Raw genomic sequence first — 27,529 nt, 5'->3', positions numbered from 1 at the left:
TATCATGTAGATCACTATCAGACAGATCTACATGATAGATGGATGGATGGATGGAGATATAGTAGATAGATAAATAGAGAGGTCTATACAAGTAGCAGTTGAATGATGTAAGTGCTGTGACATCACAGAAAGCAAAGAGGGAGAAAGAATCAGCTGTTTTCTCGACCCCTCTTCTCTCCCCTCATCCCTCACTAATGTTACTATCTTTGACAAGGCTGGCACACGCTTACACTGCACGCCTCACCACATGCACATATGGAGAAAGCAACACACACACACTTACTCACACACACTCACAGAGACACACATGCGCACCAAAGGCTAGCCTGAGGACAGCACGCGTTTGAGAGACAACCTCCTGACACACACACACACATAGACTCAAGTGCATTCTGTGTACTCAATATACCAACACAGAGGCGAGCAGATCTGCTGGAAACCACAGAGAATTGAAAGACTGGAGCACACCTCCCCCTCCTCTTCCCCCCTTTCTCTCTCACTCTCTCTCTCTCTCTCTCTGTGTCCTCCTCTTTCTGAGCATTACAGCAAGGCATTGCGCAGGATTTAACTCCCCTCCTTCATCTCCCTCTTCTTTATTTTAATCGTTTTTTTTTTCTTCCTCCAATCCATCTCTCCTTCTGTGGCAGCCGTTGCTCTTGGCAGCGGAAGGATATATTCATTTCCATATTGGAGCGTTACGAGAACTGCTATTCGCTCATTTCTCCCACAGCCGTGTGTGTGCGCACGCGTGTGTGTGTGTGAGAGAGAGTGTGTGTGTGAGCTTGGGGTGGGGGGGGGGACGTCGAAAAGGACAACATCTAAAGACGGTGAGTGAAACACTGTTAACCTATAACACACATACACACGCACACATTACAGTTTGCCTTGTTATGATTACCATGTCTGTGCATGATTTTTACCGAGGGATGTTTTAATGAGACCGACTCATACACCTATTGTTTTGGGTATAGAGCATATGATGTCCAGTTATTTTTTATATAGACACAAAGGAAATGTAGAGATGTGTATGTGAGTGCAGGTGTTGTGCTGAAAAGCTGTTTTTGAGTATATAAGCATGTAGGAGTGAGATTGCATCTACAAAATGCAATCCTATAAACACTTGCATATATAAACACATTTATGGTAGGACTTAAAAACGTTTGTGTATAGGTTTGAATGTTTTTTGTGCATACTCTATATGTGTTGCTTGAGTGAGCATGTGTGTTTTTTTGCGAGCGTGTGTCTTTGTTTGTGATTCTGCTCTTAATAATTCATCCCCTGGCCTCCGCGCCTTTGTTTCTAACGTTTCTTCACTCCGCCGTTGACTTTTTCCGCCGTTGGACTTCTTTTGTGCGTGAGAAAAGGGACCAGAAGGACTGGTTCAGGGGTGAATATCAAAAGGGCATTTCTATTTACTTATGTGTTGCAAGATACAGTAACAACATACATGCTGTCACACACATGCATAGTTGACCTTGTGCATTCACAGGAAGTTAGTACGGCGTGGGGTGAGAATGTGTGAAATATGTGCTGAACTGGACGTGGAGAGAGATGCTGCTAAAGTGAGAGACTATTACATTGTGTGTGTGTGTGTGTGTGTGGGGGCTGCATGCTTGGGAGTCAAATGACACATCGCTCAACTAATTATCCTCTCTTCACACACATAACACACTTGCATATTATCACACTCTCAAACTTGCATGTTCTAGGAAACATAATTTGTGGAAAATGTTCACGTGTTGAGCAACTCCGAAAGGTGTTTGCAGAAACTCACTTGCACACATGCACATATGCAATATAACCTCTAAATGTCTGCACATTTTTCCACTGTGCCGTTTCGGATGACAGCCTGGTGAATTGGTGTTGCGTTGCGCAAATACGCACACTCAGACACACATGCTGTGATGGATGTGGCAGGTGACAAGGCCGAAGTGTCACAGAAAAGGAGTCTTAGACAGCAGCGGCCATTTTACAGCAAACTGGCCTGGCGTAAACAGAAGCAACTTGTAACCTTGTGCTCAATGATCTGAGACACACACATTCACAGCATTGTGTTACACAACTGGTATTACATAATGGTACGTCGTTATAATAAAAATATTCCCGTCTCTGTCATGTGCTGTAAGTGTTTCAGTGTCGTATTACTGTACTGCAATTAACTAAATCGTCTCTGCAGTGTCAGTACTACTACAGTATTTCAGTAAGCACCGCTGTGTTGCAGATGGCTTTGTGCCAGAAGGAAAGTTCTGTTTCTCTGATGTTGCTCTTTCATAGCTCAGGGAACTTACAGGATATTTCAGTTATGTCTGATTGAAGTATCAAGTTTGTCTTGGATATTTTTCTTGAAATTTAATAGGAGAAATACAAATAGAAACAAATGAGACAATTGCTGACATACTACATACCCTTTTGACCGAAATTAGGTTCTTGAAGTACACCCTGATGTTTTAATCTAATATTTCCATAATTTAACAGCAAATTTCCAAGTTTATCATTCTCCGATATTGTTTACATGACAACAAGTAAAACAAATAAAACATTTAATCTTTTTTAATACGCGTTTCATTTTGTTACATTTTTTAATTATTGCCTTTTTATGATGTAATTATTAGTTTTTCATCAGCACATACATTTATGCAGTTTGCTGACAGAATTTGCTGGGAAGTACTTGAGCTTGGCTTTTCAGAGTTTGGTATCTTAAATTGGAGAACAGTTTTAATATATTGTTGAGTCTTTTTTGCAGTGAAAAATATGAGAATCGGAAGATGTAAGCATAAGTCTGCATTTAATTTCATTTTGGAAAAAATGATAAAGTTTGTTAAATAAAGTATTTAAAGGGGTCATATGATGCGATTTCAGTTTTTCCTTTCTCTTTGGAGTGTTACAAGCTCTCGGTGCATAATGAAGATCTGTAAAGTTGCAAAGACTAAAGTCTCAAATCCAAAGAGATATTCTTTATAAAAATTAACAGCAAACCACTCCTACCTAAAACAGCTCATTCTAACACGCCCCCACATGTCTACATCACGATGTGGGAAGGTTTGCATAACTCCACCCAAATGTTCACACAAAGAGAGAAGGCGTAACTTTTATTCTGTTGCCGTCGCTGCCATGTTGTGGAGACGCTGTGTTTCGTTTTGAAAGCAAAACTACTTTGTTTGGCCTTCCAAAAGAGGACACAACTAGAAATCAGTGGTTAAGTTGTACCTACAACACTGTTCCAGAACAGTTCAACCCAAATATTCAAATGTGTGAAGCACATTTCACAGAGGACAAGGACTGTTTCCTGAAAGAATAGCCTACAATACCGGTGTCTGTTTCTAAAATGTGGGGCAATTCCAACTTTGCAAGAACAGTCTGGCGCTTCTGACTCACAATCTGTAAGTGCGTTTACATATTTAAAGAATTAGCCACTGACGATTCAACTGCAACTCGACGCATAAAGACAGTATAATCAGTAAATATGTCCCCACTGGATGCGACAAATGCCTCGTCTGTAATGGGTTTTATTGTTTTTGCCTCTTCACACCGGGACACACACCATTACAGTATGTTAAGTGGCATAACATTTCAGTCACATGCTTGACGTATTCAACCAATCATAATGCACTGTATACGTAGCTGGCCAATCTGCATACTCCTCGCTTTTCAGAAAGGAGCAACAAAATATACATTATGTGGAAAATAATGTGTGTTTTAAACCTTAAACTGCATAAACACATTGCATTACACCAAACACACAAAATAATGTTCTTTTTAGCAACGTCATATGAACTAGACTAAAATGAAACTAAAATAATTTTAAATATTCAAGAGCTCACACTTGTGATTTTTCATTCTTGTAGGATAGAATGTAACTGGATTTTCCAATACTTTACTGGAACATGTTGAATAGACTAATCAACAATACAAAATAATTTTGAACAGAAATGAGAAACAAAATTACAGGTTTAAGTTTATATTGTGCCTAAAGTTAATTTCTAATTTGTTCTTTCCTTTGATGTTTAATATTGAACCTAGACTAGAATACACACAGAAGTGATACAACTTGACAGAAAGTGAGCTGATTATTTATATATATATATATATATATATATATATATAAAATAAAAAAACAAGCCATGTTATGACAGTGAACCTTCTGTGTCAAGGTTTGAGTTTTCGCCGCAGCTACTAAAAACACAAACCATGCAGCTCACACACTCAGTAAGTCATCTATGCTGAGACAGGCAGAAAACAAGCGCTCACCTTCAAAAGTCATATTAAGTACAGAAAAAACTGACTATCCTTCAAACTCTCTCTGCAGTCTCGTCACTGGCCTCATATCGCTGCCTGTGGAGGCTGGCATCAGGGCCAGCTGATGTCACAGCAGATCTGAGGCAGCTGCAGTCGTAGAAGCGCAGAAATGCAGCTCAGCACTGCACCTACAGTGGGTCGCAGGAGGAGAGGAAATCTGGACAGCCAAGGTGAGCCCAACACACTCACACACACACATTCACTCTTCTGAAGGAGCTGGGCTTAAGTACCGATTCCATTCATACAGTTTTAAATGCTTTTTGTGTCTATCAGTGATCTAAATCAATTATTTACATGTCACCAGAATGCAGACTGATGCGTTTCAGGAATTGATCAGTTTCACTATGTTTGTGGGAAGAAAGATGGTGTGTGTTGACGTACAGTATGTGTCTGTATGGGTGTGTATAGAGTGGTATAGAGCACAGCAAACATCACCAGCTGCCCCAGCAACAGATGGATTAGGATGGCTTTAGTTAATGTGTGTCTGATTAAAGATCTGCATGAAGCAACACAGAGGCAACACAAACGCAAACACACACACACCCCGAGCTTTGCTGCATTGTCACATATACTTGCTGCTTTAAAGTGAAAATATTCTTGCTGGTTAAGTGTCTTAAAATCTGTATTGTAAGTTAATACTTAGTCCTTACAGCTTTCGTTTTTCTAGGGAGCACAAAGCTTTTTAAAAGAATATCGTATCCATTCCTTTCAATGTAATGAAAGTGAATGGAAACTGGTGTTGGCAAGCTCCAAAATGACAAAACAGTAAAATTATCTTAAAAGACTCGCACCATCGTCAAAGACTTCTGAAGCCATAAGCTAGCTTTGTGTGAGGGAAAAGCCTGTTTGCTGACTATTCATTGATAATCTTGACATCCACACTAGATCTGTGAAGGAATCTTTCCTTTGAGTCTGATAGTTTCAGTTAATACGTTGATCCAGTTCGTAAAATGCATCTGAAGGATTCAATGAGTCAAAAAACTATAGACTGTAGAATATATAGTATGTTAGTTGTACAAATTACTTTTATTGTGCATTTTGAAGCTTAAAAGCTGCAGTCCCCATTAATTTTCAATGAAGCCATCAGCACTCTCTTCAAATTGCCAAACTTCTTTAGTAATTAGTTTTATTTATTCTGGGAACTGGAGTCCTCCTGTTAAAATGAACCAATACTAAAAGCTAAGAAAAAAGGTACACTTTCTAAAATTGTAGAATAGATGCTCATCCTATTTTAAACTAGGTCCAGTCACTGGGAGATTTCCGTCCTCGCCACTGACATACAGCCTTCTTTGTGGTTTTCTAAAGGATTGTTCTGAACACATAGGGCACATGACAGTGAAAGAACATTGTGTTTCAGTAACAGCAGTCATATGCCTATACTGATGTGCTGACACACATTTGTCCTCAGCCAAACAAAAGGGATGAGAGAAAAAAGAGAACTTGTGCTGTTTCGGAAAGATGAGATATACTGAAGATTAAAGGTTGATTGGCCAAAACAGCAATTCTAGGATCATTCACAACTACATCGTTTAGAAGGATGGATTAATTATTGAGATTACACAGAATTGTGTGAGTGTGTATTAGAGAGAGTGTGTGTGTGTTTGTGATGATTGTATGTGTCTCTGATTACAGAGGGATCAGGGTGTTGAGGCTGGTCAGGATCAGATTTCTGAGTTCTGTAACTGCATCTGTCTGCACTCAAACTGCCAAACACTCTCACACACACATTCAGCAACGAGACAACTGGGAACATTTAAAACCGTCATATCCATTGATAGCATGTGATTGTCTCTCACACACATAGAGAAACATTGCGCTCTACCCTCTTCCACAGTCGCATAAAAGAGAGAGGTGATGAACAGTTGGCAAATGTTTGTTTTGTCACGGCAGAGCAGAGGACGTTCTCTGTTTAACTCTGAGGCACATTAAATTCCCATCATACATGTTCATTTACAATGGAAAAGCAACTGCCAGGAAACAACAAAGAAATAGCTGAATTGTTATCAGTTGTTGAAGTGTAGTTCTTAAATCTCATTTGCACTCACATTCAGTTGAAATATTGAATGTAGTGTGCATTTCTTTATTGATTTTCAGTAAATTGCAAGTTAAATTTTGGGCTTTTCATTGCAAAGCACGCGTGTGGTTTTGGAAGACTTTGAATACAGAGCACAAGTAATATAGACTTATTGTTTTAATTTTTTTTGTCATCTTTGGAGCTTCACAGCTCTAGCCTCCAATATGATAAAAAACATTTTGGACTTTTTGTAGTATATCTTCTGTTGTGTACTAGGGAGGAAAGAAAGTCATACAGTTCTGAAGAGACATGAAGGCGAGTAAATAATTAAACTATTTTCATTTTTGGCAAAAAACACAAATCAAAATAAGTGAGTTAAAAAAAACAGCTAAAGGTGCTGCGACTTACAGCAACTGCAACAAAAATACTGCTGTCTTGTCTAGAGGTACGTTTGTATCACATAAGCTCCAGTTTAAAAAAGTGTGTAGGAGCAGCAGCTACAGGTTCATTTCTGTCGAGCACTGGTCCCCTTCATTAAATACTGTACATGTGATTCACAGTGGCACTAAATCAACACCTGTCACATCTTTCACATCAATCAAAGCAGCTTTCATGAGGAAATGATTTATGTCAGTTCTTTCCAACGATATACACTTTTGTTTTTTTCTTTTCCACAGGTCTGCTAGGTGTGCTGAGTGTGTGTGCTACGTTACTGCAGTTATGCGCTGGCTGTCCTTCAGAGTGTGTGTGTAACTCACTGGAAGCTAACTGCAGTGGGCGGAGTCTAGTATCTGTGCCCGCTCTCACTTCTCTCCCGGAGGGCACACATACCCTCCTTCTGGCCAATAACCGCCTCTCCTCCCTTCCCGTCTCTGCCTTCGCCAACCTAAGCACCCTGGAGACACTCGACCTATCCAATAACTATTTGGACAACCTGCCTTCCAGACTGTTCCGTGAGCTGAGTAACCTGAGTGATTTGAGTTTGCGTAACAACAGCCTGACGATTTTGAATCGTGAGATATTTCGTGGCCTGACCCTGCTGCGGAGACTGGATCTGTCTCTGAACGGCTTGGCCGCTGTGCCGCTGGGCCTGCTGGATGAGCTGCAAAGGCTGACCTGGCTCTCCTTGGCTGGGAACAGACTTCATGCTCTGGAGAGAGCCACATTTGAGCCTCTCGTCAACCTTCAGCACCTGGAGCTGGGCATGAACCCCTGGGAGTGTGACTGCAACCTGAGAGACTTCAAACACTGGATGGAGTGGCTAATATATCGAGGTGAGGACTGCATGCTGTTTTGGTTCTCTGCAGGTGTACAAACACGTCCTATAAGCAATAAGCCACAAGAGGCTGTGTGTTACTAGGATTTTACCATGAAAGGATAGTTCACCCAAAAATGAAAATTCTGTCATTAATTACTCACCCTCATGTCGTTCCAAACCAGTAAAACCTTCGTTCATCTTCCAAACACAAATTAAGATATTTTTGATGAAATTCACGTCACAACTGACACGTTCAAGGCCCAGAAAGGTTGTAGGATTAATATCATCCAAATAATCCATGTGACATCAGTGGATCAAGCGCAATATTATGGAGCTACGAGAATAATTTTTTTGCGCAAAGAAAACAAAAATAATGGCTTAATTCAACAATCTCTTCTCTTCTGTGTAAATGCCCTTACAACCTTTCTGGTCCTTGAACATGTCAGTTGTGTTGCAGTCTATGCAGATTCAAAAAGCTCTTGAATCTTATAAAAAAAATCTTAATTTGTGTGACCGAAAATAACTGAAGGACTTATGGGTTTAGAACAACATGTGAGTAATTAATAACAGAATTTTCATTTTTGGGTAAACTACCTCTTTAAGTGTGATGTGTTCTTTGGCACAGGCCAAAGTGGACTGCCCAAAACACACTTAAAATTGGTCTTCAGTGACATATTGTGCTTATAAAGCGCAATGCAGTGTTCAATAAATAATTAAAACTATTAATATTTAAAATTTTGAATAAACTACTCTTCCATCAAGCAGTATAGTTTATTGGCATTTTACGAGGACTTTAAACATTGCTCAACCATTGAGAATTTAAGGAATTATCAGTTTAAAAAAAAATCTTTATTAAGCCTTTTAACAGATGGCACTATAAGCCAATGGTAAGTGCATGTACACAAGACATATTGTTGGATATGTACCCACTCTCTCCATAATAATTTCCTGTCTATCTTTTGTCTACCTCTGGCAATGAAATGTGGCAAAACCCCAAAAATAATTGTGAAGCAGAGCTTAGAAACCTATGCTTCTTATTCTCTTTACCTCTTGCTTTCTATTTTTCTATCCGTCTCAATCCTTCTTCTCTGAGTCAGAGAAACTAATTTCATTCTATTTCAGAGCAGCTTTGAGAGGGAGGGGGATTTGAAACAGACATGAGAGGCTGAGTCACAAAGCTTTTAGCGTGTGTGAGAAAGAGACTTCAGTCATGGTGGGCTCCAATTCTCTTGCTCTGTTCCAAAACCTATTGAGCTGCCTACGGAGGCTGCATTTTGAGGCATCATAGTTTTGCTCTTGACATGAAGGTAGGTATCTTACTTATGCTGCCTTCTGTTTTGACCAAATTCTAAGGTATGTTTATTTTCATGAGATACCACAATGCAATAAATAAGAAAATCCAAGATAGATACATTAAAATCAAGTGTGAGTCGTCTTTCCTGTGCAAAACATAAAAAATAAAATAAAATGTGTGACATGCAGAGTTACTGCCTATGTAGAGCATTCCAAATCACTCTCATGAGGTTCCATGACGGTTAACATGATGCCTTTGAAGGCAGCTGCCTATGTAGGCAGTAGGCAGTGTGGCGGCTCACTAGGTTTGGGGACAGAGCTTCTGTATGCATGTCAGGCTTATTAATTATACACCAGCAACCGCTCTTCTTCTCATACAAACACACGCACACAAATTGAAGAGGGATGCTGACCCTACTAGCTGTGCAGTGCTATTTTGGAGGGATTGAAGCAGCCATTTAAATTCATTAGAGTTGACTATTGTTTACCTCAGAGAGCTAAAATTTTTATTTATCTTTCTCTATTGCTTTGTCGTAGGTGGTTATGTCGATGCCGTTGAGTGTACACTTCCGAAGGACTTAAGGGGTCGTGACATCAGGGGCGTTCCTGTGGAGATGTTCAACTACTGTCTGCAATTGGAAGATGAGAATGGGGGCGGGTCTGGGAGCACAAAGAGTGGATCTCCACCTTGTTTTCGAGGGACAGCCGCTCCGTCGTCTGAAGGTGCAGTGGTGCGTACGGAGGCGGAGCTACCAGACTGTGTGAAGCATCGTTATCGGCCGGTCAGTGTTCGCAGGGCGATCGGTACAGTAGTGATCGCTGGTGTGGTCTGTGGAATCGTGTGTATCATGATGGTGGCTGCTGCAGCGTATGGCTGCATTTATGCCTCTCTAATGGCAAAATACCAACGAGAGCTAAAGAAGAGGCAGCCGTTGATGGGTGATGCAGAGGCAGAAGCCGACAATGAGGAGAAACATATTTCATCAGTTGCATAGGGTAATGGGGGAGAGGGGTCAGAGTTCAGAGGTCAGCCACAAATCTAAAGAACCCTTTACTGGTTGAGCTGCACATTTGATGATCATTTAGCTGACCAGTGGAGGATTCATCATCCCTGTTTCCTGTCTCTCTGTCCTTCCTGAGACCTTCTCTGACTCTCAGACTTACACTTTACTCAATGTCTAAACTTTGGCCTAAGACCTTTGACCTATTTGCCCCAGGACAAGAGGGACCACTCAGCACTTTAGAACTTCCCTACCCTCCTCCAGTGTTGAGAGGATCTCAGCAGAGGAGGTGTGGATGCAACTGTTCACAGTTCTGAACCCTGATATTTCTAGAGGATCGTGTGCTGTCATTAGCATTAGCCTCTGTAGCAGCCCAATCATCAACCCAAACCTCAGAATCATAATTCTAATCCCAACCCTTAATCCTAGACCTTTAACTCTAATCCCAACCTCTCAAAACTAATCCAAGCCCTCAACTAGAATCCTATCACTTCAATACTAATCTCAACTCTTACCATAACCATCACCTCTAACACAGTCTACACTGGGTCACACATGCAAGTGGGACAACACATCAAAAGCCAATAACACTCATTATGATCAATGCTATCTACAATGGATACATTGTGATGCATTACACCATAAACTGGTGCCCCGATTTCTGACATATTACATGGGCTTGTCCAACTTCCCGAAAAAATGTTTGGAATGTTGACTTTAAAGTGTCCCATGTAGACTGCCTCACTCTTGTGTCAACCGATGTGCTTGGTTTAGAAATGGTGTAATCATAAACCTCCAACTCTACAACCAAGCCTTCACTCCTGAACCATTCTACAATTCTCCTAAATGTACAACACAAATCCCGATCATACCCTAAACCTCCTCAATCCCTAATCTAAACCCCCAGCCCTAAAACTCAGACAGTAACCCATACCCTTACCATAAACCTCCATCATGAATCCTAACCCCCAACTATAACCCTAAGCCTCCAACACTAATATTAACCCCCAACCCTGAACCTCCAACATGAATCCCTACCCCTTACCATGAACCTCCATCACTAATCTGAACCCACAAACCTGTACCTCCAACATGAATCCCTACCTCCTACCATGAGCCTCCATCATCAATCTTAACCCCCAACTCTACCCCTAAACCTTCAACACTATTCTAAACCACCAAATCCTAACCCTGTAACACTGTTACCATAAACACCCATGACTAATCATAACCATTCTACAATTCTAACCCTAAGCCTTCAACGCTAATCTTAAACCTCAACCCTGAACCTTCTACATGAATTCCAACCCTTACCAAAAGCCTCTGTCACCAATCTAAACCCACAACCATAGACCGTCAATGGTAATCCCTGCCTTTACCATAAATCTCCATCAGTAATATGAACCCCATAACTCTAAATCTCCATCACCATTCCAAACATTCAACTCTTACCCTAAACCTTCAGCTCTACTCCCAACCCAAACATTAAACCCCAATACTAACTCTCTCCTCCAACCTTAATTGTAACCCTTAACCCTACCCCAGTGTGAACTTAACATCATAACCCCTACATATCATATTTGAAATATTCCCACCTAATTTATCAGCTATAATATATTCGATACAATGTGATGTGATCCCAGTTTTATGTTTATACGTGTGAGGTTTGTCCTTTGTATTGTGTGATAATTTGTGTTGATAACATTGTTTTGTTTCGATTAATGTTTGCTATTTCTCCATGTTCATCTCTAGAGGTCAGATGTGTTTTTGTAAGACTAGAAGAATCCAGGTGTCTATTGTGAAGTGTCTTGAAGTATCGTGAAGTGCTAATTTAGAGCAGGCTGAGGACTCTGTGATGTTAGTGGAGGGTGGCAGATTGTGGCTACTGGAACTGTTAATTACACCTTGGTGGCTAATGATGCACAGTGGCCCTACAGGATAGCTGCCCTCTAAACAAATCCAGAAAAAGACAATAGCTGAGGTGGAAATAAACCTTCTCTTTATTAAGATAGACTTTTCTGTGCAATATAAATCAATGTCTTTGTTGATCTGTTGTTTAATTCTGGACTAGGATGTCATATCTGATTTAGTCGGATCTTTTCTCTTGGGCTGGCAATGGAGGAGAATCGATTGCGCCTGTGTGATCAATTTTCTGCTTGTGGACCAATTTGCATAATCCGCTTTTCCTTGAGGGCAGAAGTTGTTTAGACTAAATATTTCAGATAAATTTGACTTAAACTTTCAGAAGCCCACAGATATTATCAATATAAGCTTTTCTGCAGCAATCAACCTCAGTGACTGGACGAAAAAAAGGGAAAGAAGGCTGTCAAAAACTAGCTTGCACATTGGTAACATGAACCAACATAGAGTCATAATGTTGCCAATAACGTCATCATTGAGTGTCTTGCACAATGCTGCCATCTATAGGAAGGATGTACAGTAGGCACAAGGGTGTGGAGCAAATCTCACACCACCTCATCAGGATGCTCTTCCGCTGTTACTATAGCAACAATCTTTCCCACACTCTATTCATTACCAATGCAAATTACTGGTTAGGTTGCTGGCAAAAAGTTGTAAATCAAAGTACCACTAATGTGTGTGCTAATACCCACACCAGCAGTTAAGTGTCCAGGACTTTGTCTCTGTGTTCAGTGATATTTGCAGCCATAAGCTGAGTATATATAAGTACAGATATACATGTATTCAAAAGTACGTTGAATATATGTATATATATTTTAATCTGTGTCTTACAAATTATTTATGAACAATAACTTGATTGCAAAAATAGAGTATACTTTTCCCTGTGTTTCCTGTGCAAACTCCTTTAGTAGAGGAACTCTTAAAAATCCTTTGTCAGAGAATTCAGAGAAAACTCATGAATTATTAATGAGAGGAGTTTCATCTAATGGTTGCGGTCTCTCCTGCCATTACTGTTCATTTAGCTCTTATTTTATGCAGCATGTGTCAAAGGCCTGTACTCTGCACGGGGCGACAAAACACATACCCTGTATCCTCTTGTTATGAAAAGAAAGAAGGAAAAAAAAAAAGACAAAAGCACTTTTGCCACTGGTGGACTAATACTTTCCTGTCAAATTGCACTTATTGCGAATATTCTCAAAAGTGAGCACATGCTTCACGATGTCAACAATGCGGTTAATCTGAATATAAACCGACAGAGCAGTCGTGATGTTATGTCAGTGGATATGAAGGGCGGTTTATAAATGAGCAATGACTCAGCTGGGGTGTGTCTACTCTGTCCTGGCCTTACCTATAAGAGCAGGGATACAACACAAACTTCACTACGCACCCTTGCTAAATAAAGGCTTTGTAAATCCCAGTTCATGGATGAAAGTAAAACAATTTGCCCATTTGACTGAGCTGAAAGAATCTTCAAAATCATTATGAAGTTTCGGTTTAATACCTTATAGCTTATTGATGTGACCCTTTCTTCACTTGACCTTTTTTCTAAGAATGACATGAGATACTTCTTTATATTTTCGCTTGATAAAAATCAGTTGGAAATATGATTTGTGAGCTGTGATATAATTCTGTGTTAAAAATGAATAAAGAATGTATTTCCGTAACTGTTGAAGTGTAATTTTCAGCAAGCATTCACACAACAGTTTGCTCAAAGTAAAGTGATAAAATTTGCTGATGCTTTAGTTTTTACACAAAATGGAGAAAGATCAGGATTCAAAATCTGAAATGGATGGATAAACCAATGGGTCAAGCATAGGCTGATTAGCATATAGTCTATTTAGCCCCGGCTGGTAGAAAATAAAAAACCATTATGGAGGTAAAATGGATTTTTCCATTGACTGACATTTTCCATTGGCTCCTTTTTTTAAACACTTTAAAGCATGAAATAGAGTCCAACTGCAGTGACTTCCTGATCTTTTCCTTAGTGTATTAATACAAGTAATCAGTTTTGAGTGTCTTTATAGCCCCTTTCACACAGTAATACCAGTAACTTGCCTTAAAATTACCGGAAAATAAAAAGAATGCACTGTTCACAGACAACGACATTCTGTGTCGACGTTTACCAGTAAAGCACCATTCACACATCGGTTCCAAATTACCAGTAAATTCTGTGACATCATTAACCAGAAATGACCCAAACGGCTGTGCTTCCCAGTTTCTAAACATTTAATGGTATTTGCGCGGTCAGTGTATTTGTTGTTTTCATTTTTTGTCAAATGTTCACATTCATGCAGCGCTTTTGCTCCTGAGACATCGATTAAACGACTTTAAACCGAACTACTCAGCACAGAGTAAAAGTGTCATCTGCACCAGAATATCTGTGTTTACACACAGCATCAATCCGGCAATTTACTGGTAATGTTACAACTTCTCATACCGTTAAATTGGCAGAATGAATTTACTGGTATTTTTGAAAATGTCTGTTCACACATGACCTCTTAATGGTTATTTAATGGTAAGTTACCAGTAAATACTGTATGTGTGAAAGATGCTTTTGGGTACAGAAGAAAAAGCACAAGCAATGGTCATGTTGGGGAAATTAGTTGTTCATGAGGAGGTGAATTCCAGAGATGGTTGCACATCCATACATGGGCACATGTGCAAACACACTTAAAATGGACAAAGATAATAGTATCTCAGTTTTTCATCAGCACAGACTATTATATATATATATATATATATATATATATATATATATATATATATATATATATATATATATATATATATATATATATATATATATATATATATATATATATATATAAAAGAATAACCATGGAAAATCGTACCTCCAGCAACTGCTGTCTTTTTGTTCACAGAGACTGTAACAGACGTGACAGCAATCACAAATCTGCCATCCACTGCAGGGAAAGAAAAAAAAAACAATACGGAATAGGATATTCTAAATAGGGTGTAAAATTCATACTCTGTATGATGTGGATTTCAGGGTGGAAGCTACCTTGTGAGCTGTCCTCAATTGGGACATAGTACAAAAATCGTCCAGATGGATTCTCTGCTGCACGACGATACCAAACAGGGAAATGGTCCAGAGTAAAAATATTCTCCTTATCCGATGGAGATAAGAATTTTCTGAGGAAAAATAGAGATTCAGAGATTCATATCAGAGTGTATGTATGATAATATCTATCTATCTATCTATCTATCTATCTATCTATCTATCTATCTATATATATATATATATATATATATATATATATATATATATATATATATATAGTGTGTGTATATATATATATATATATATATATATATATAGTATTTAGATAGTATTTAGAATACAATGTTCTGTTTTACTGCTTGACTGCTTGTCCCTCTTTATATTTCCAGTGTTGAGTGTATTTTAGAGTGCATACTAATGAAAGTTATATGAAGTGCTGTGGGAGTGGGTGGCCTTAAGAAAACCTATGACAATGCAGATGCTGTCTATGCGGTTGAGTCGTGATGCAGACAGCAGGGGCTCTTGATTAAAGGTACTCACTTTGCCACACGTTTCTCTGCGCCAACATATCTGATCATTCTCATGAGGCCAGAGCGTGTGCCCAGGAACGCCGTCTCCACACCCCCATCAATGCTGCACAGGACGGAGGCGAGCAGAAGAATGAGAAAGGTCACGGCCGAGCATGTATTTGACTAATGAAACTTGTCTGTGACGCTGTGTGCGTGGGTGGGAGGTTTTACCCGGAGGCATTGAGCAGCAGTGCGGTCCAGTAGGCTTCCATAGGAGCTGTGACCACTGCGTCAAACAGAGTGTGCTGCAGAAGTCTTTCATCACCTGAAGAACAGACAGAGCAGAACTCAACTGCGGATATCTTCAATCCTCATTCAGATCAAAATGTGTTTCATTACAATGATGTATACAGAGAATAAAAGGTACAAAGATTTGAGAGGAATTACATGCGCAGCTAATTGTTTAACTCTGTTCCAAAACAGAGTATTTATATTGTTTTTGTTGCTTACACGGTTCATGCATAAATTAAATTTCTATCATCATTTACTCACCCATAAGCTGTTACAAACCTGTATGAATTTCTTATGTTGAGCACAAAAAAATAAAGGAACATTTGCTGGGAGCCACTGACTGGTATTAAAAAAACAGTGTGGTCTGCTGTCAACTGTTTGGATACCAAATATCTAATTTTTTGTTCAACAGAAGAAAGAAAATCATCCGTGTTTGGAGCTTGAGGGTGAATGAATGATGACAGAATCGTAATTTAGAATTTTCATTCATTTTATCACCTTTTCTGCTGAAATTGCTTGTGTTTTTGCTTATTTGTAATCGAACAAGAATATAAATAAATGTAATTATACAAGTAAAAACTGAAATGCCAGGTAAAAACTTCTAGTCTGGTGTCCCAAAGACAGAGACAGAACTCACATTCCAGGTCTGGTTCTTTCCCTGTTAGGTACTGAACCACAGCCTGAAACTGTGTCAGTTTGCGGTGATGTGGATCGATGTCCGTCTCACAGTATGTCCTGAAATATCAAAAACCATCAGATTAGGGTATATTATGGCATTTCAGAGGTTAGAAACAGCTTAATTTTATAACATCTACCATTCATTAGCAATAGTGACATCAGAAGCAGTCAGGTCATGTAGGCCTGTAGACAGAAAAGAACAACAACAACAACACAGCTGAGAGGAAATGACGAAAAGCAGGCACATGATCTGTATTTTGCAGGTACTAATCAGAAAACCTTTACCTTCTTCCACTGAAACATTTCCGATGAAAACGTTCTTCCCGTGACCTTTGGTAAGTACAATTCCAAGACTGATAACAAAGATACACAATATAAGTTCAGGAGTCTCACACTTGGCAAAGATTTAAATGTGTTTTTATCACTGTTCACCTGAATGGCGTTTCATTAATGGTAGTGTAAAAATAGTCATTTTTCAGGAAAACGACTCTCTTCTGAGAAGGGAACACATCGGCATGTAAGTATGACAGTCACAGCTAGGTTATTACCAGAGAAAAAAAGAATGAATTCAATTAAGGTTAACATATAAGAAGCGAATGAATGGCCAAAATCAACTCACTCCTTTGTCTACTGTTGCTCTGACGTCCAGAGAGATTGTCCCACTTTCCCCTTTTACCATCGCTGTCCTCAACTAGAGGATCAAAACACACAAACACCTTGAAGCTATTGATCTAAAAATGGCATGATGAGAGTTTATTTATGTGTATGTATGTGTGTGTTGTTCCACTTACCGCATCTTCTGTATCTTCCCACTCCACCTCTGACAGATCCACACTGTTGTAGTTCGGCTTCGGCTTCAGCTTCTTACCATCTTTATACTACCACAACGTATAAAAAAATATCAACTTTAATGTGATACAAACTAATCACAAGGTAATCAGCTCTTGCACATACGGGCAATATGTGTAGATTAAGTTTTAGGATCACTAGAGGGAATATTGTGGAGCTCACCAGAGGTCGAAGGTCAGGATGAGAGAGTATATAGCCATTATTAGTGTTTAAGAATGCATATCCATGAACGCCCAGCTAAAACGGCAAAGAACAGTCAAAACAGTAAATCATTCAGTAAAATTACATTTATTTTTTAGTGTGCAGTCTAAACAATCTCATTTATGCAATATAATCTCTATGGATACAGCCTGCCTTATCAATGAAAAGATATTAGATGTGATTAGTGTTAGTGCAAACTGAGGACTGAGGACATTATGAAGGCACCTTGTATCGAGGAGCCAATCTCATGAGCTCTTTCAAAGGGACATCTGTACCAACCACTCCAAGCAGGATCCCATGAGACAACTACAGACAAGAAAGAGCAAATTCAGAATCATGAACAATGAAAATCTATATTTAAAAAAAATTCTCTATCTAAATCTCTTTAATTTAATTTGACCCCCACAATCTCAAAAACTTGAAATATATTTTTGAGTTTATTTGAAAAGAGACTATTCAACTGAACTATTGTAAACTCTTTGTAAATAGTTAAAACCGGAAAATATTTAAATATTAATAACACTTTTTCAAGGACATATGTGACCCTAGATCATGAAACTTGTTATAGCACTGGTATAGCAATAGCCCACAATACATCGTATGGGTCAAAATGAATAATTCCAATTTATTATTTTTAAATCAATTAAAAATTTGAATAAATTATTATTAAAAATTATTATATTAAATCAATTTATTATTATTACTATTATTATCATCATTAGGATATTAAGTAGGCTAAATATCGTTCTATTAAGATATTTTGTACATTTCCTACCGTAAATATATCAAACCTTAATTTTGGATTAGTAATGAATTGCTAAGGACTTCATTTGGACAATCTTAAAGGCGACTTCTTAATATTTTGAGATTCTAGATTTTCAAAAAGCTCTCGGTCAAATATTGTACCTACTATCATGAAAAACCATACGTCAATGGAAAACGTATTTATTCAGTTTTCAGATTATATATAAAACTTAGTTTGAACCGAATGGCTGGTTTTGAAATTGTGGTCCAAGGTCTCTTATCAGCTATCGATTAGTTCTGGCTGGTTATTTATAAGCGCGTTCGCGAGCTCTTTTCGTAATCGTTACTCACTCAGTCGCGAGAAAGTGAGGAAACGTCAACGTTAAAAAAAACGTTAGTGTGTTACTTACAAGCATTTATATCAGACTTTTAGGTACAAAAGTCAGCTTATAATTTAATAATGTAGCGGTATATATTTCACAAACATAATAGACGTTTATGATTTTAAAACAAGGATGTAACGAGTGTAAACGTTAACTTACATTATCCAAGATCCCAATCACGAACTCCTAATGTAGTCCAACTGGAAGAACGTCATATTAACATGTAAAAACTTAAGTTATGAGCATTTTAATTCACCCCGCACCGCTAAAAAGAGTCGTTCAGTTCCCTTTCTTCTATTTACAGCGGTAACGTAAGTTAACGTTACGACAGGAAGTGACTGTTTCTCAGTGTTATGAGTGAATTTTTGAATCATTAGTAAGTAGTTTCATTAAAAATAACGAGTTTAAGTCGTTTTATCATGACAACTATAATGTCCTTATTTAATTTTAATTATGTTTTTCATTTATACACATTACTAATTCTGCCGTCCTTGAGACTGAATTACACGATAAACATGTATGTGTGTGTGTGTGTTTCGACATGAACCATGAGGGGAAAAAATCATAAAAAATTGGAAATTATGTTTATCTGATAGTGTAACAATGCAAACATGATTTCTATAATAGGTATGTGTTGGGTTAGGGGATAAAAAAAACATTATTAAGTCAGTATAAAACATTAGAAGTCTACGGAAAAGTCCCCTTCACAGAAACAAAGATGTGTGTGTGTGTGTGTGTGTGAGGAGCCACAATTTGCTCTAATAGTAGCCAATTTTATTTTTTATTTTTGGCAACTAAGCAGACTTGAATTGAACTCACTGTTTCTTCTTTCTTGCTGAACACAGGCATGGCCACAGAAGTCATCAACAGCAAACTCTCAGCCTGTGTGTTAAAGAGCTGTAAGAGGAGAGAGGGAGGAAGAGAGAGACGACAGACTGAATTAATGTTCAAATCCAGCCAGGCCTGTGAAGTGGACTGCAAGCTGAGCGAGACCATAGATCACTTCCATTAAGAGCAGGTGCTTCTCTGGTAGGTGGAATCAGTTTCTTATAGTTCTACCAAATTGCCAAATTCAGTAACTAAACCAACACTGAAACTCAGAAAATGGCTTCAGTGTTGCTTATTGGATTAATATACATTTTCTGAGTGTGTGGAGTAAAAACAGTGGAGCTAAACCCATCTGTAACCCATCATAGTCCCGATTTTCAAGTAGTATAGTTACTGTCTCTTGCCTTCGTAGGGCAGTGTAGTCATCTTTAAAATTTACACCCACAGAATTCTGAAGAAACATCTCCAGATTTCCACGGAACTCAAATCTTAGAATACACTGTCATTAGCAAAAAATTAAGAAATAAATTAATTAAAAAAAAATGCATTCATAAAGGGTTTACTAAACAGCACGCTACATCTAGACCTGTAAATGGACATTCGATTAAATTAAAACCTTCACATGCATCAGAACTTCTAGTTATGACTAAATTGTATCTAACAAGGAACTTTTAGGAACTAAATTACGTGAACTACTGCATTTAGGCATACATTATCATTTTTGATCTACTGCGCAGAACGAAAGAGTTTACCTCAGCTGTATTGGGCAGCTGGAATGGGAGGACAGACATAATGAAGTAACAGACATAATGAGATCACTCACAGGAAAGAAATCACAACATGAGAGGTTCAAAATTAATGAAGGCAAAAATGATCAATGTGCAGTTTTGGGACAGTATGAAACATGACCTTTTGTGTTCTGTACAAACATGACCTTTTGTGTTCTGTACAAACATGTTCAAAAGGAAAGATTGAACGAGAAAAGGTTAGCAGCTCACCACACTGTCCATGTAAGCCTCTGTCCAAATGATGTCATGCTCATGGTTGATGACCATTGGCCTGCTCAGCACATGAAGATATTCCATCACATTCTCCTGTACATCCGCCAGAGTAGAGATATGAGTGTAGTAACCTAATTACAAGCACACAAAAACAGCAGTAATGAGAAAATGGGATTGATTGATGTATCTGTTACCAGCAGAGGGCATAGCTGTCACAAAATTTAATTACGGTTCTGTCAGAACAGATTGTGGATTTAGTTATATTGTCATTTCCAGGTTTGAAGAAGGCAGGGAAATTAATATAGTGACTTTATACCCTTAAGTCACTATATTAAGTGTATATATATATATATATATATATATATATATACTTATCCTGTAACAAACATGCCTAAAAATTTATGGAAAATGAAACTATGGTGCTCAGGAAAAGCGGTGTAGGAAACAGTGGAAATAAAGTCATGCATTATAAATACTGTACAAAGTGTGCACATTTTCTGTACAAATAATAGACCTCACTAGCTCAGGTAGTCTCCCACAATGCTCAGCTTTAATTAAGGAAGATCTCACCTTTATTGTTGCAAGCAATCCATTTGACATTGTCAGCAAATGTTAACTCTCGTCCAATCAGATACGTGAACACGCGCACCTGTTTGAGAGCGTATCGTCTTATCATTGTGTTATATGCACACAGGTAAAGCGTGTATCCATAGCGTGTGTTTGTGCGCGTTCAGTACCTTGCGTTCCGGCCAGTTGAACTCTTCAAACACCTGCTGGAAATCTTCCATGGCTCCATCAGTGATCAACATGATCGCCTGGTTACATAAACTCCCCCTGCCTTCTGCTGCTGCCTACACACACAAACAAACTTTTAATACATCAGCATTGCAATATGGATATACATTCCTTCCCTCAAACATTAACACACCTCGTTGAGAATCTTGAAGGACTCTTTTATGGCTTTCTTCACCTTTCCTTCTCCTTTCACTTGCAACTGCGCCACCAAAAGTTTGAAGTGCTAGAAATAAATAGCATGCAGAATATGTCCAAACCCCATATGGCAGCTGAGTTCACTGCTCTGTGCAAGTGAAGAAAATGTTACCTCACGGTTATCCAGGTCGGCCTGTACTAGTGTGCCTTTAAAACAGGGCTCTACATACCGGACGTAATCACTGTACTAGAAAGACAGACAATATTAGGTGTTATTTAAGATAATAACCCTGATTTACATAGAGGTACTTGCATCATGTCCGGTTAGGACATAGTGTAGAGGATTTCTGTTCTTACCGCAATGACGTTAACGAAGTCGTTTTCGCCAAGTGTGTCTAGAATGGTGTTGATGGTGTGTTTAGCAATGGTGAGCCTCAGTCCCTTCATACTACCGCTAATGTCCACAGCGATGATGATATCTTTGGGGGACGTGGCTGCCTGGATGTACCTGAGAAGGAGAGAACGATTAGGGAATTATTCTTTTTTTAGATGCTTACAAGATCAGATCAGTTTTGTTAACTCCAACTATTAAAAATGGTTTCATTTTAGTCAAATAAAGCTGAATTAAAAGATAAATATTAGATGAAAAACCCAAGCTGGCTATAAAGACGACTACATTCAAAAAGGAATGAAGCTAAATAGGGGTATTTAATTAAAATAACAAAATTACCAAAAACTAAAATTAAAATAAAAACGCAAAAAAATACAAATAAAAGCTTATTCAAAATATGAATGAATGCTCAAATAGTATATAGTGTAAATAATACTAGCTCACTCGGTCACTGACAAACACTCGAGACCTTTCACAGTAATAATTCCTCAACCGGATAACAGCGTGTGAAATCTCATCTACGTAATGTTCTGAGAGGAAGGAAGTAATGAGATCACAATAAGAAGGTGACAGAGAGACTGAAACAGCAGTAGCCTGGTATACACATTTTAAATGAGCTTACTTGTGTTTATGTAACTTATTGATGGAACAGAAATACACAAATTTCATAAGAGCCCCACAGTGATCACTCTAGCTGTTCAGATATAGGAACGTAACACAAGACAAAAGACTCCGCGTTTGTTACTGCTAAAGAGATTGCGTGCTTTAGCTGTAATAATGTTAGTCCTGGCAGAAGGTGTTTGAGGAAACCGGGCAGATGCTACTGACAGTCACGGAAAGGAATCAAGATTAAAATCTTTCACTGGGATCAGTCCTTCTGCTCCTTGACCCTGAACTGCAGCCAAGTTACTAATCTCGACGTCTCCGTGAGTTCTTGATAGTTAATTGAGGTGAAAGATCAGTAATCCAACGGTTATCGCTGTTCTTAATTTATAGGCTACTACCATGACCGTCACATTTTCTTTTAAGATGCCTTTTTAAGATCTTATTTTTTAAGACTCACCAGTTGCGATTCCTGGCATCAAAAGTGACAACTCCATTTTCATCAGGCGTCCATTTGATACCTTATTAAAGAGTGTATAAATGAATATGATTAGAGTCTGCTCTCCATGAGAGAGGGAAGGATTTCTGTGTGTGTATGTGTGTAAGATCTGGAAAGCCTGAGTTTATTGGTTTTGTTAGTGTGTCAATAGTGTGATGACATGATGATGAATGAGAGAGTCACTGGCACCATTAATCACAGTAATTCTATGTCAGTCAGACTCTCTGTCCTGTGTCTGAATGAGCAGAAATGCATGCTCAAACACTGTCATTTTCATCAATAAGAATAATCACTGTGATTTCATGCAGTAATCTGCAATGGTGCATTTGAAGGAGCGAGGCTGTAGTGTGATGAATACCAGGGTAAAGTCTGAAAAATCCTGTTGAGCTGCCGAAGTACTGCCAGGTTAGAGTCGGGTCTTTCTCAAAGTTACTGGTGAATATTTCATTCAGCGCTTCTGACATGAACACCCCGTTCAGAATATCAGTATCTGAGAGACAGAGAGAGATTTCCTTGATCTTTGTCTAATTAAGGATGGAAATGCAGGTTCATTTCTGCGTCTCACCTCTGTTATAGACATTGGTGGGCACCTGTATGACACTTTGCTGGGTGTTGACAGGCAGTTTGTTAAAGTGCTCATTCTCCTCCAGTGGAAATTCACCCCCCAGCTCCACACTGTTCCCATCCTCGTCCAGTGTGTTAATCATCATGGAGTTGTAGTAGTCAAACTGCAGAAGAACAAGCATATTCGAATATAGACTGAGAGATGAAGATTGAGGGGATGGAATAATAGATAGAGAGCTCACCTCTAATGTTGCGTTATATTCATGAAAGAAATCAGCATCTTCTAAAGTCTCTGCCATTCTCTATATAAAACACGCACAAATATAAAAGAATTCAGCCGATGATTCCATAACAAATAATTATTTTAATAGTAAGAATTTAATCATATTATAACTAGAGCGTCGTGACAATATTCTGATATCTCCGACCTTAACCGATTTCATCTTTCTGCCCAGCATGTTCTCCATTTCTTCAGCAAATTCCTTCACCATCTTTAAACCATCCACTTCCTGCATCTTCACTATGGGCTCCACATCTTGATATTTCTACACACCAGAAACATAAACTGCACATTGAATTAAATTAAAGGACACCATGCCATAGTTTTTTTTTGTTATTAATATAAAGCAAATCCCTCTGATAGCTGCAAAAGCACAGGCAGAGTTCTAGATCATTGTTCAGTATCAAAGGCCAATGACAGCAGAAGCTCAATCTGTGTCTAAAGCAATGAGTCCTGCTCTTTGCCCGTAGGCCAGGAGGAAACAGGAGGTCAGACAGGGATAATCCACCTCCACACAACACTGTAAGAGGACCATGCTTTATTCTGAGCTCAGATTAGAGACACAAAAGCAAAAGGGGGGAAAAAAAGAGAGAAAAAGAATAGAGGGAGGAGGAGATGCAGCAGTCTGGGAAGGTTAATCCTCTTCCTGCCTCACTATTCAGGCACATCCTGCTGTTGTGCTGCACTAATAAAGGCCCTTAAGGTGAAAGCACGCCTACATATTCAGGTCAGATTTAAACTGGTCGTTATTTGACTCTCTGGTAGGCAGATGGGATGCTTGTAGGCTGGCACCGGGTCTGTGGTTAACCATACAAAGTCATGTTAATTAGAGTTTTGTGTAAATTCAGACAGATGCCAGATAACTAGACACGGCTGCATCTGACATTTACCAGCAGTTGGACACATTGCTAACATAGCGATTTACGGATAAAGCTGCAGATTATCAGACAATATCCGAAATATCCATGATTGCTTTGTTGTTCGGATTGAAATGAGGGGGTAAAGTCAGATTTTCAATATAGACAAACCTTCTGTAAGAGCTGAGCACCTGAGTATCTGTTTGACAAGGACAGAAGCTGTTTTCCAAAGGCATCTGCCCACTGTTGAACCCTGTTCAGAACACAAACAAAAAGCATAAGCATTACATCTTCCATACATTTTATTTTAGCCCGGTAGACAACAGAATGTGATCATGAGATTACAAGAAGGATCTATAAACAAGAAGTTCATATCAAGTAACTGATTTTAGGAAATTAAATGTCTGGGGGAGTGAAATTTTCATTCTAGAGTAAATTTGATTGGACAGAAAATCTGTACTATAGTGCAAGTCATCAATATAGGGGACAGTAAGATTTATTTAATTATTGAAAATGAGAGATTAATATACTTTTCAGATGAGATGCATTTAACTGTGACTGCAAAGACATTTATAATGCTTCAAAAGATTTCTATTTCAAATAGATGCTGTTCTTTTGAACAGAATCCTGGAAAAATGTGGTTTTCACAAAAAAAAAAAACATTTGCAAAGCTGTATTCTACATTGATAATAAATGGTTCCTGAGCAGTAAATCATCATATTAAAATGATTTCTGAAGGATCATGTGAGACTGAAGACTGGAGTAATGGCTGCTGAAAAAATCAGCTTTGTATCACAGGAATAAATGAAATTGTAAAATATATTGAATTAGACTTATTTAAACAGTTATTTTGATTGAAATGATATTTTATCAGATTTAGATTTTTTTTAAATGCAGCCTTGATGAGAAAAAAAAACGTCTTTCAAAAACAATTTCTTGTAACTATATGTTAGCAAAATATGGACTAAAAACAAAATAAGACGTAAATAAATATATTTTATAGGGTCAGTAATGGCAGGGAGATTATTAACATCAGCAGCGCTATGCAATTTCTTTTAAAGATCAGAGGTGGCTCACAAAGTGGAGGATTTCAGGCTGGCGTCAGTAATTAATGATGAGAGAAACTGTTGTTAATGAAAACACAGGGTCACAGTTTTCAGACCGCTACAGATTTTAAGCTTATTAAGGCTTGTGTTGTTGTTTTCGGTAGTTTGGATTTCAGGAACTACATTAGCTCTCAGAGAGACCAGAAGTCTGTTCAAACAGGCTGTGTGTGTGGATTTTGAGTGAATGTTGCCAGTGGAGGTTAAGCCTCGGCTTACAGTCTTTTGGCTTTATACAAGGGGTGACAGGAGGTGTGCAAGTCATGACCTGCAAGCATTAAGATGAGATTCGGAGAAATACTGCAGTTCTGCGCAAGGAATCAAAGGAGTGCTATTAGTAGTTCATCTATAAATGTCTGAGGGGTACAGTGCAAGTGTGAAATGTTTATGTTAAACTCAACAAGAAAGGTCTCTGTTATATTGTGCAGATTTTGTATTCATGGGGTTCATGCAGAGATGAACTGAACTCACGTTTCAGGTGATATCCTCATCTGAGCTTGTGTTTGGATGGTCCAACTTAAAAACAGCATGAAAAGCAGAGCGATGCTCCTCATCCTACCCATCAACCCCTGCCACGTGCATAAAACAGCAGCTTCTACGATCTCCAGCTCACAGGATCCTGAAGATAGACCTTGTGCAGTAATCCCAGTCTGATCTTGATATCAAATTGATCCCAAAATACTCTCTGGAAGCTTCAAAAGTGTGTTTTAGGGAGACACAGAAAACCTCCCAGAATGTTCTTCTGAAACAATGATGTCTGGCTCTCTTCTCCCCATTCCTGATCATCCCCACTTGATGCTTGCATCTCATCCTTTCATCATTTTCTTCATCATGCTCTTTCCTCCTCAGAGTTTATAGAAATCCTCTAAGAGTCCCACTGATGATGTCTTGATGCGGGCTGACTGACCAGCTGGCCACTTGTGCAGTTCCACCTGTCTTTCGGTTTCTCGCACCCTCATCTTATGTTGAACGCAGCTGGGAGGAAGCGAAACAGAAGCAGATACGCTCACACACTCAGTTTGCCCTCCCCACTATGATAATCCACATGGATTACACTTCACTCCAGTGAGACGTAGAAGATGTAGGGTGGGTGAGGGGCAGATGTATTGGAATAGAGAGATAAAGTGAAAGAGAAAAGGGTGAGCGAGAGGAGGGCTTCTGTCATAGTGTCCGGGCAGAAAGAAAGAAACTAAACCTTGCAACTTTCTCAAACACATAGAGTTTATTTGGACACTCAAGCCACACTTAAAATGTATGAATGTCATTCAAAAGGTGGAATCTGTGCACAAATGATGCTAGATCTTAAATTTCAAACAACTGGTCCCAGATTGATTTTTATGCAGGCAAGTTTTTGTGTTTATTTATTTATTAGTAAAACACTAATATTTTACAATTATTACAATTTAAAAATAACTATTTTATATTTTAATATATTTTAACATTTTAATTTATTCCAGTGATGCAAAGTTGATTTTCAGCAGCCGATACTCTAGTCCATACTGATTTATCAATGTTAAAAAAGAAACAGTTTTCTGTTATGATTAGATTTAAATCTTTTTTTTTTATTTTCATAAATCTTTTCAAATATTAAATTTTTTTACTGTCATTTTTGAACAGTCTAATCTAATGCATCCTTGCTAAATAAAAGTATGCACAAGCATTCACACAAGTGGGGTTCATCACATTAATCGTGAAATTACAATAATGCTTGACATTTACTGTAGAAAGTGTCCAAATATTTTGGTCTCCATTTAAAACCATATAGTTTGTTTTACCATTTTAAAATATCTTTTTTTTTTTTTTTTTGGAAATAAAATGGGCTATCACTCATTTTCTTCAAAATAATCGTCTATACTCCAGTAAAATCTTATTTTTACTGTAATAATAGCAGTATGATTTTAACTGAACTACATCATCCTGCTTTATTTTAAGCACTATTAAAACAGTCTACATGCTTTTCCCTAAAACACTTAAATGCTAGATTGTGAGTGTCAGTGTCCAGATGTCATGCTCT

General features: G+C 38.4%; 2 protein-coding genes across 3 annotated transcripts in view; one reads left to right on the top strand and one right to left on the bottom strand.

Moving 5' to 3' along the window:
- cacna2d4a (calcium channel, voltage-dependent, alpha 2/delta subunit 4a) overlaps nucleotides 1-26,469 on the bottom strand; it is a 37,991-nt gene extending 11,522 nt beyond the window's left edge. For both annotated transcript variants that reach the window (XM_052555138.1, XM_052555139.1), the window contains exons 1-27: nucleotides 25,987-26,469; nucleotides 24,584-24,665; nucleotides 23,704-23,820; nucleotides 23,518-23,577; nucleotides 23,277-23,439; nucleotides 23,070-23,201; nucleotides 22,673-22,733; nucleotides 21,576-21,726; nucleotides 21,391-21,465; nucleotides 21,217-21,306; nucleotides 21,026-21,139; nucleotides 20,859-20,937; nucleotides 20,286-20,419; nucleotides 20,040-20,057; nucleotides 19,279-19,356; nucleotides 17,558-17,638; nucleotides 17,294-17,368; nucleotides 17,074-17,160; nucleotides 16,902-16,973; nucleotides 16,715-16,776; nucleotides 16,568-16,635; nucleotides 16,420-16,465; nucleotides 16,242-16,339; nucleotides 15,545-15,638; nucleotides 15,345-15,437; nucleotides 14,805-14,935; nucleotides 14,635-14,706 (exon numbers count right to left, since the gene is read on the bottom strand). In XM_052555138.1, the coding sequence (XP_052411098.1) occupies nucleotides 14,635-14,706; nucleotides 14,805-14,935; nucleotides 15,345-15,437; nucleotides 15,545-15,638; nucleotides 16,242-16,339; nucleotides 16,420-16,465; nucleotides 16,568-16,635; nucleotides 16,715-16,776; nucleotides 16,902-16,973; nucleotides 17,074-17,160; nucleotides 17,294-17,368; nucleotides 17,558-17,638; nucleotides 19,279-19,356; nucleotides 20,040-20,057; nucleotides 20,286-20,419; nucleotides 20,859-20,937; nucleotides 21,026-21,139; nucleotides 21,217-21,306; nucleotides 21,391-21,465; nucleotides 21,576-21,726; nucleotides 22,673-22,733; nucleotides 23,070-23,201; nucleotides 23,277-23,439; nucleotides 23,518-23,577; nucleotides 23,704-23,820; nucleotides 24,584-24,665; nucleotides 25,987-26,078 (2,425 nt within the window). In that variant the 5' untranslated portion in view covers nucleotides 26,079-26,469. The remainder of the gene's footprint in view (nucleotides 1-14,634; nucleotides 14,707-14,804; nucleotides 14,936-15,344; nucleotides 15,438-15,544; nucleotides 15,639-16,241; nucleotides 16,340-16,419; nucleotides 16,466-16,567; nucleotides 16,636-16,714; nucleotides 16,777-16,901; nucleotides 16,974-17,073; nucleotides 17,161-17,293; nucleotides 17,369-17,557; nucleotides 17,639-19,278; nucleotides 19,357-20,039; nucleotides 20,058-20,285; nucleotides 20,420-20,858; nucleotides 20,938-21,025; nucleotides 21,140-21,216; nucleotides 21,307-21,390; nucleotides 21,466-21,575; nucleotides 21,727-22,672; nucleotides 22,734-23,069; nucleotides 23,202-23,276; nucleotides 23,440-23,517; nucleotides 23,578-23,703; nucleotides 23,821-24,583; nucleotides 24,666-25,986) is intronic.
- Nucleotides 324-13,446, top strand: lrtm2a (leucine-rich repeats and transmembrane domains 2a). Its single transcript, XM_052555142.1, has 4 exons — nucleotides 324-827; nucleotides 4,307-4,466; nucleotides 6,988-7,584; nucleotides 9,399-13,446. Exons 2-4 carry the CDS (start codon nucleotides 4,406-4,408, stop codon nucleotides 9,854-9,856), a joined length of 1,116 nt encoding a protein of 371 aa, XP_052411102.1. The 5' UTR covers nucleotides 324-827; nucleotides 4,307-4,405; the 3' UTR covers nucleotides 9,857-13,446.
- Nucleotides 26,470-27,529: the final 1,060 nt, after the last annotated feature.

This window comes from Carassius gibelio, chromosome B4, assembly GCF_023724105.1.
Source record: "Carassius gibelio isolate Cgi1373 ecotype wild population from Czech Republic chromosome B4, carGib1.2-hapl.c, whole genome shotgun sequence".
NCBI classification, from domain to species: domain Eukaryota; kingdom Metazoa; phylum Chordata; class Actinopteri; order Cypriniformes; family Cyprinidae; genus Carassius; species Carassius gibelio.
Note: the sequence above shows the minus strand (reverse complement) of the source record. Positions and strands in the feature narration are given on the sequence as shown.

What these genes read in the sequence shown, in the direction of transcription:
- lrtm2a (XM_052555142.1), top strand. Translation starts at nt 4,406, where the DNA reads ATGCAGCTCAGCACTGCACCTACAGTGGGTCGCAGGAGGAGAGGAAAT. An exon ending in AGGAAATCTGGACAGCCAAG is followed by an intron (nt 4,467 to 6,987) that starts GTGAGCCCAACA and finishes TCTTTTCCACAG; the next exon opens with GTCTGCTAGGTGTGCTGAGT. An exon ending in GGAGTGGCTAATATATCGAG is followed by an intron (nt 7,585 to 9,398) that starts GTGAGGACTGCA and finishes GCTTTGTCGTAG; the next exon opens with GTGGTTATGTCGATGCCGTT.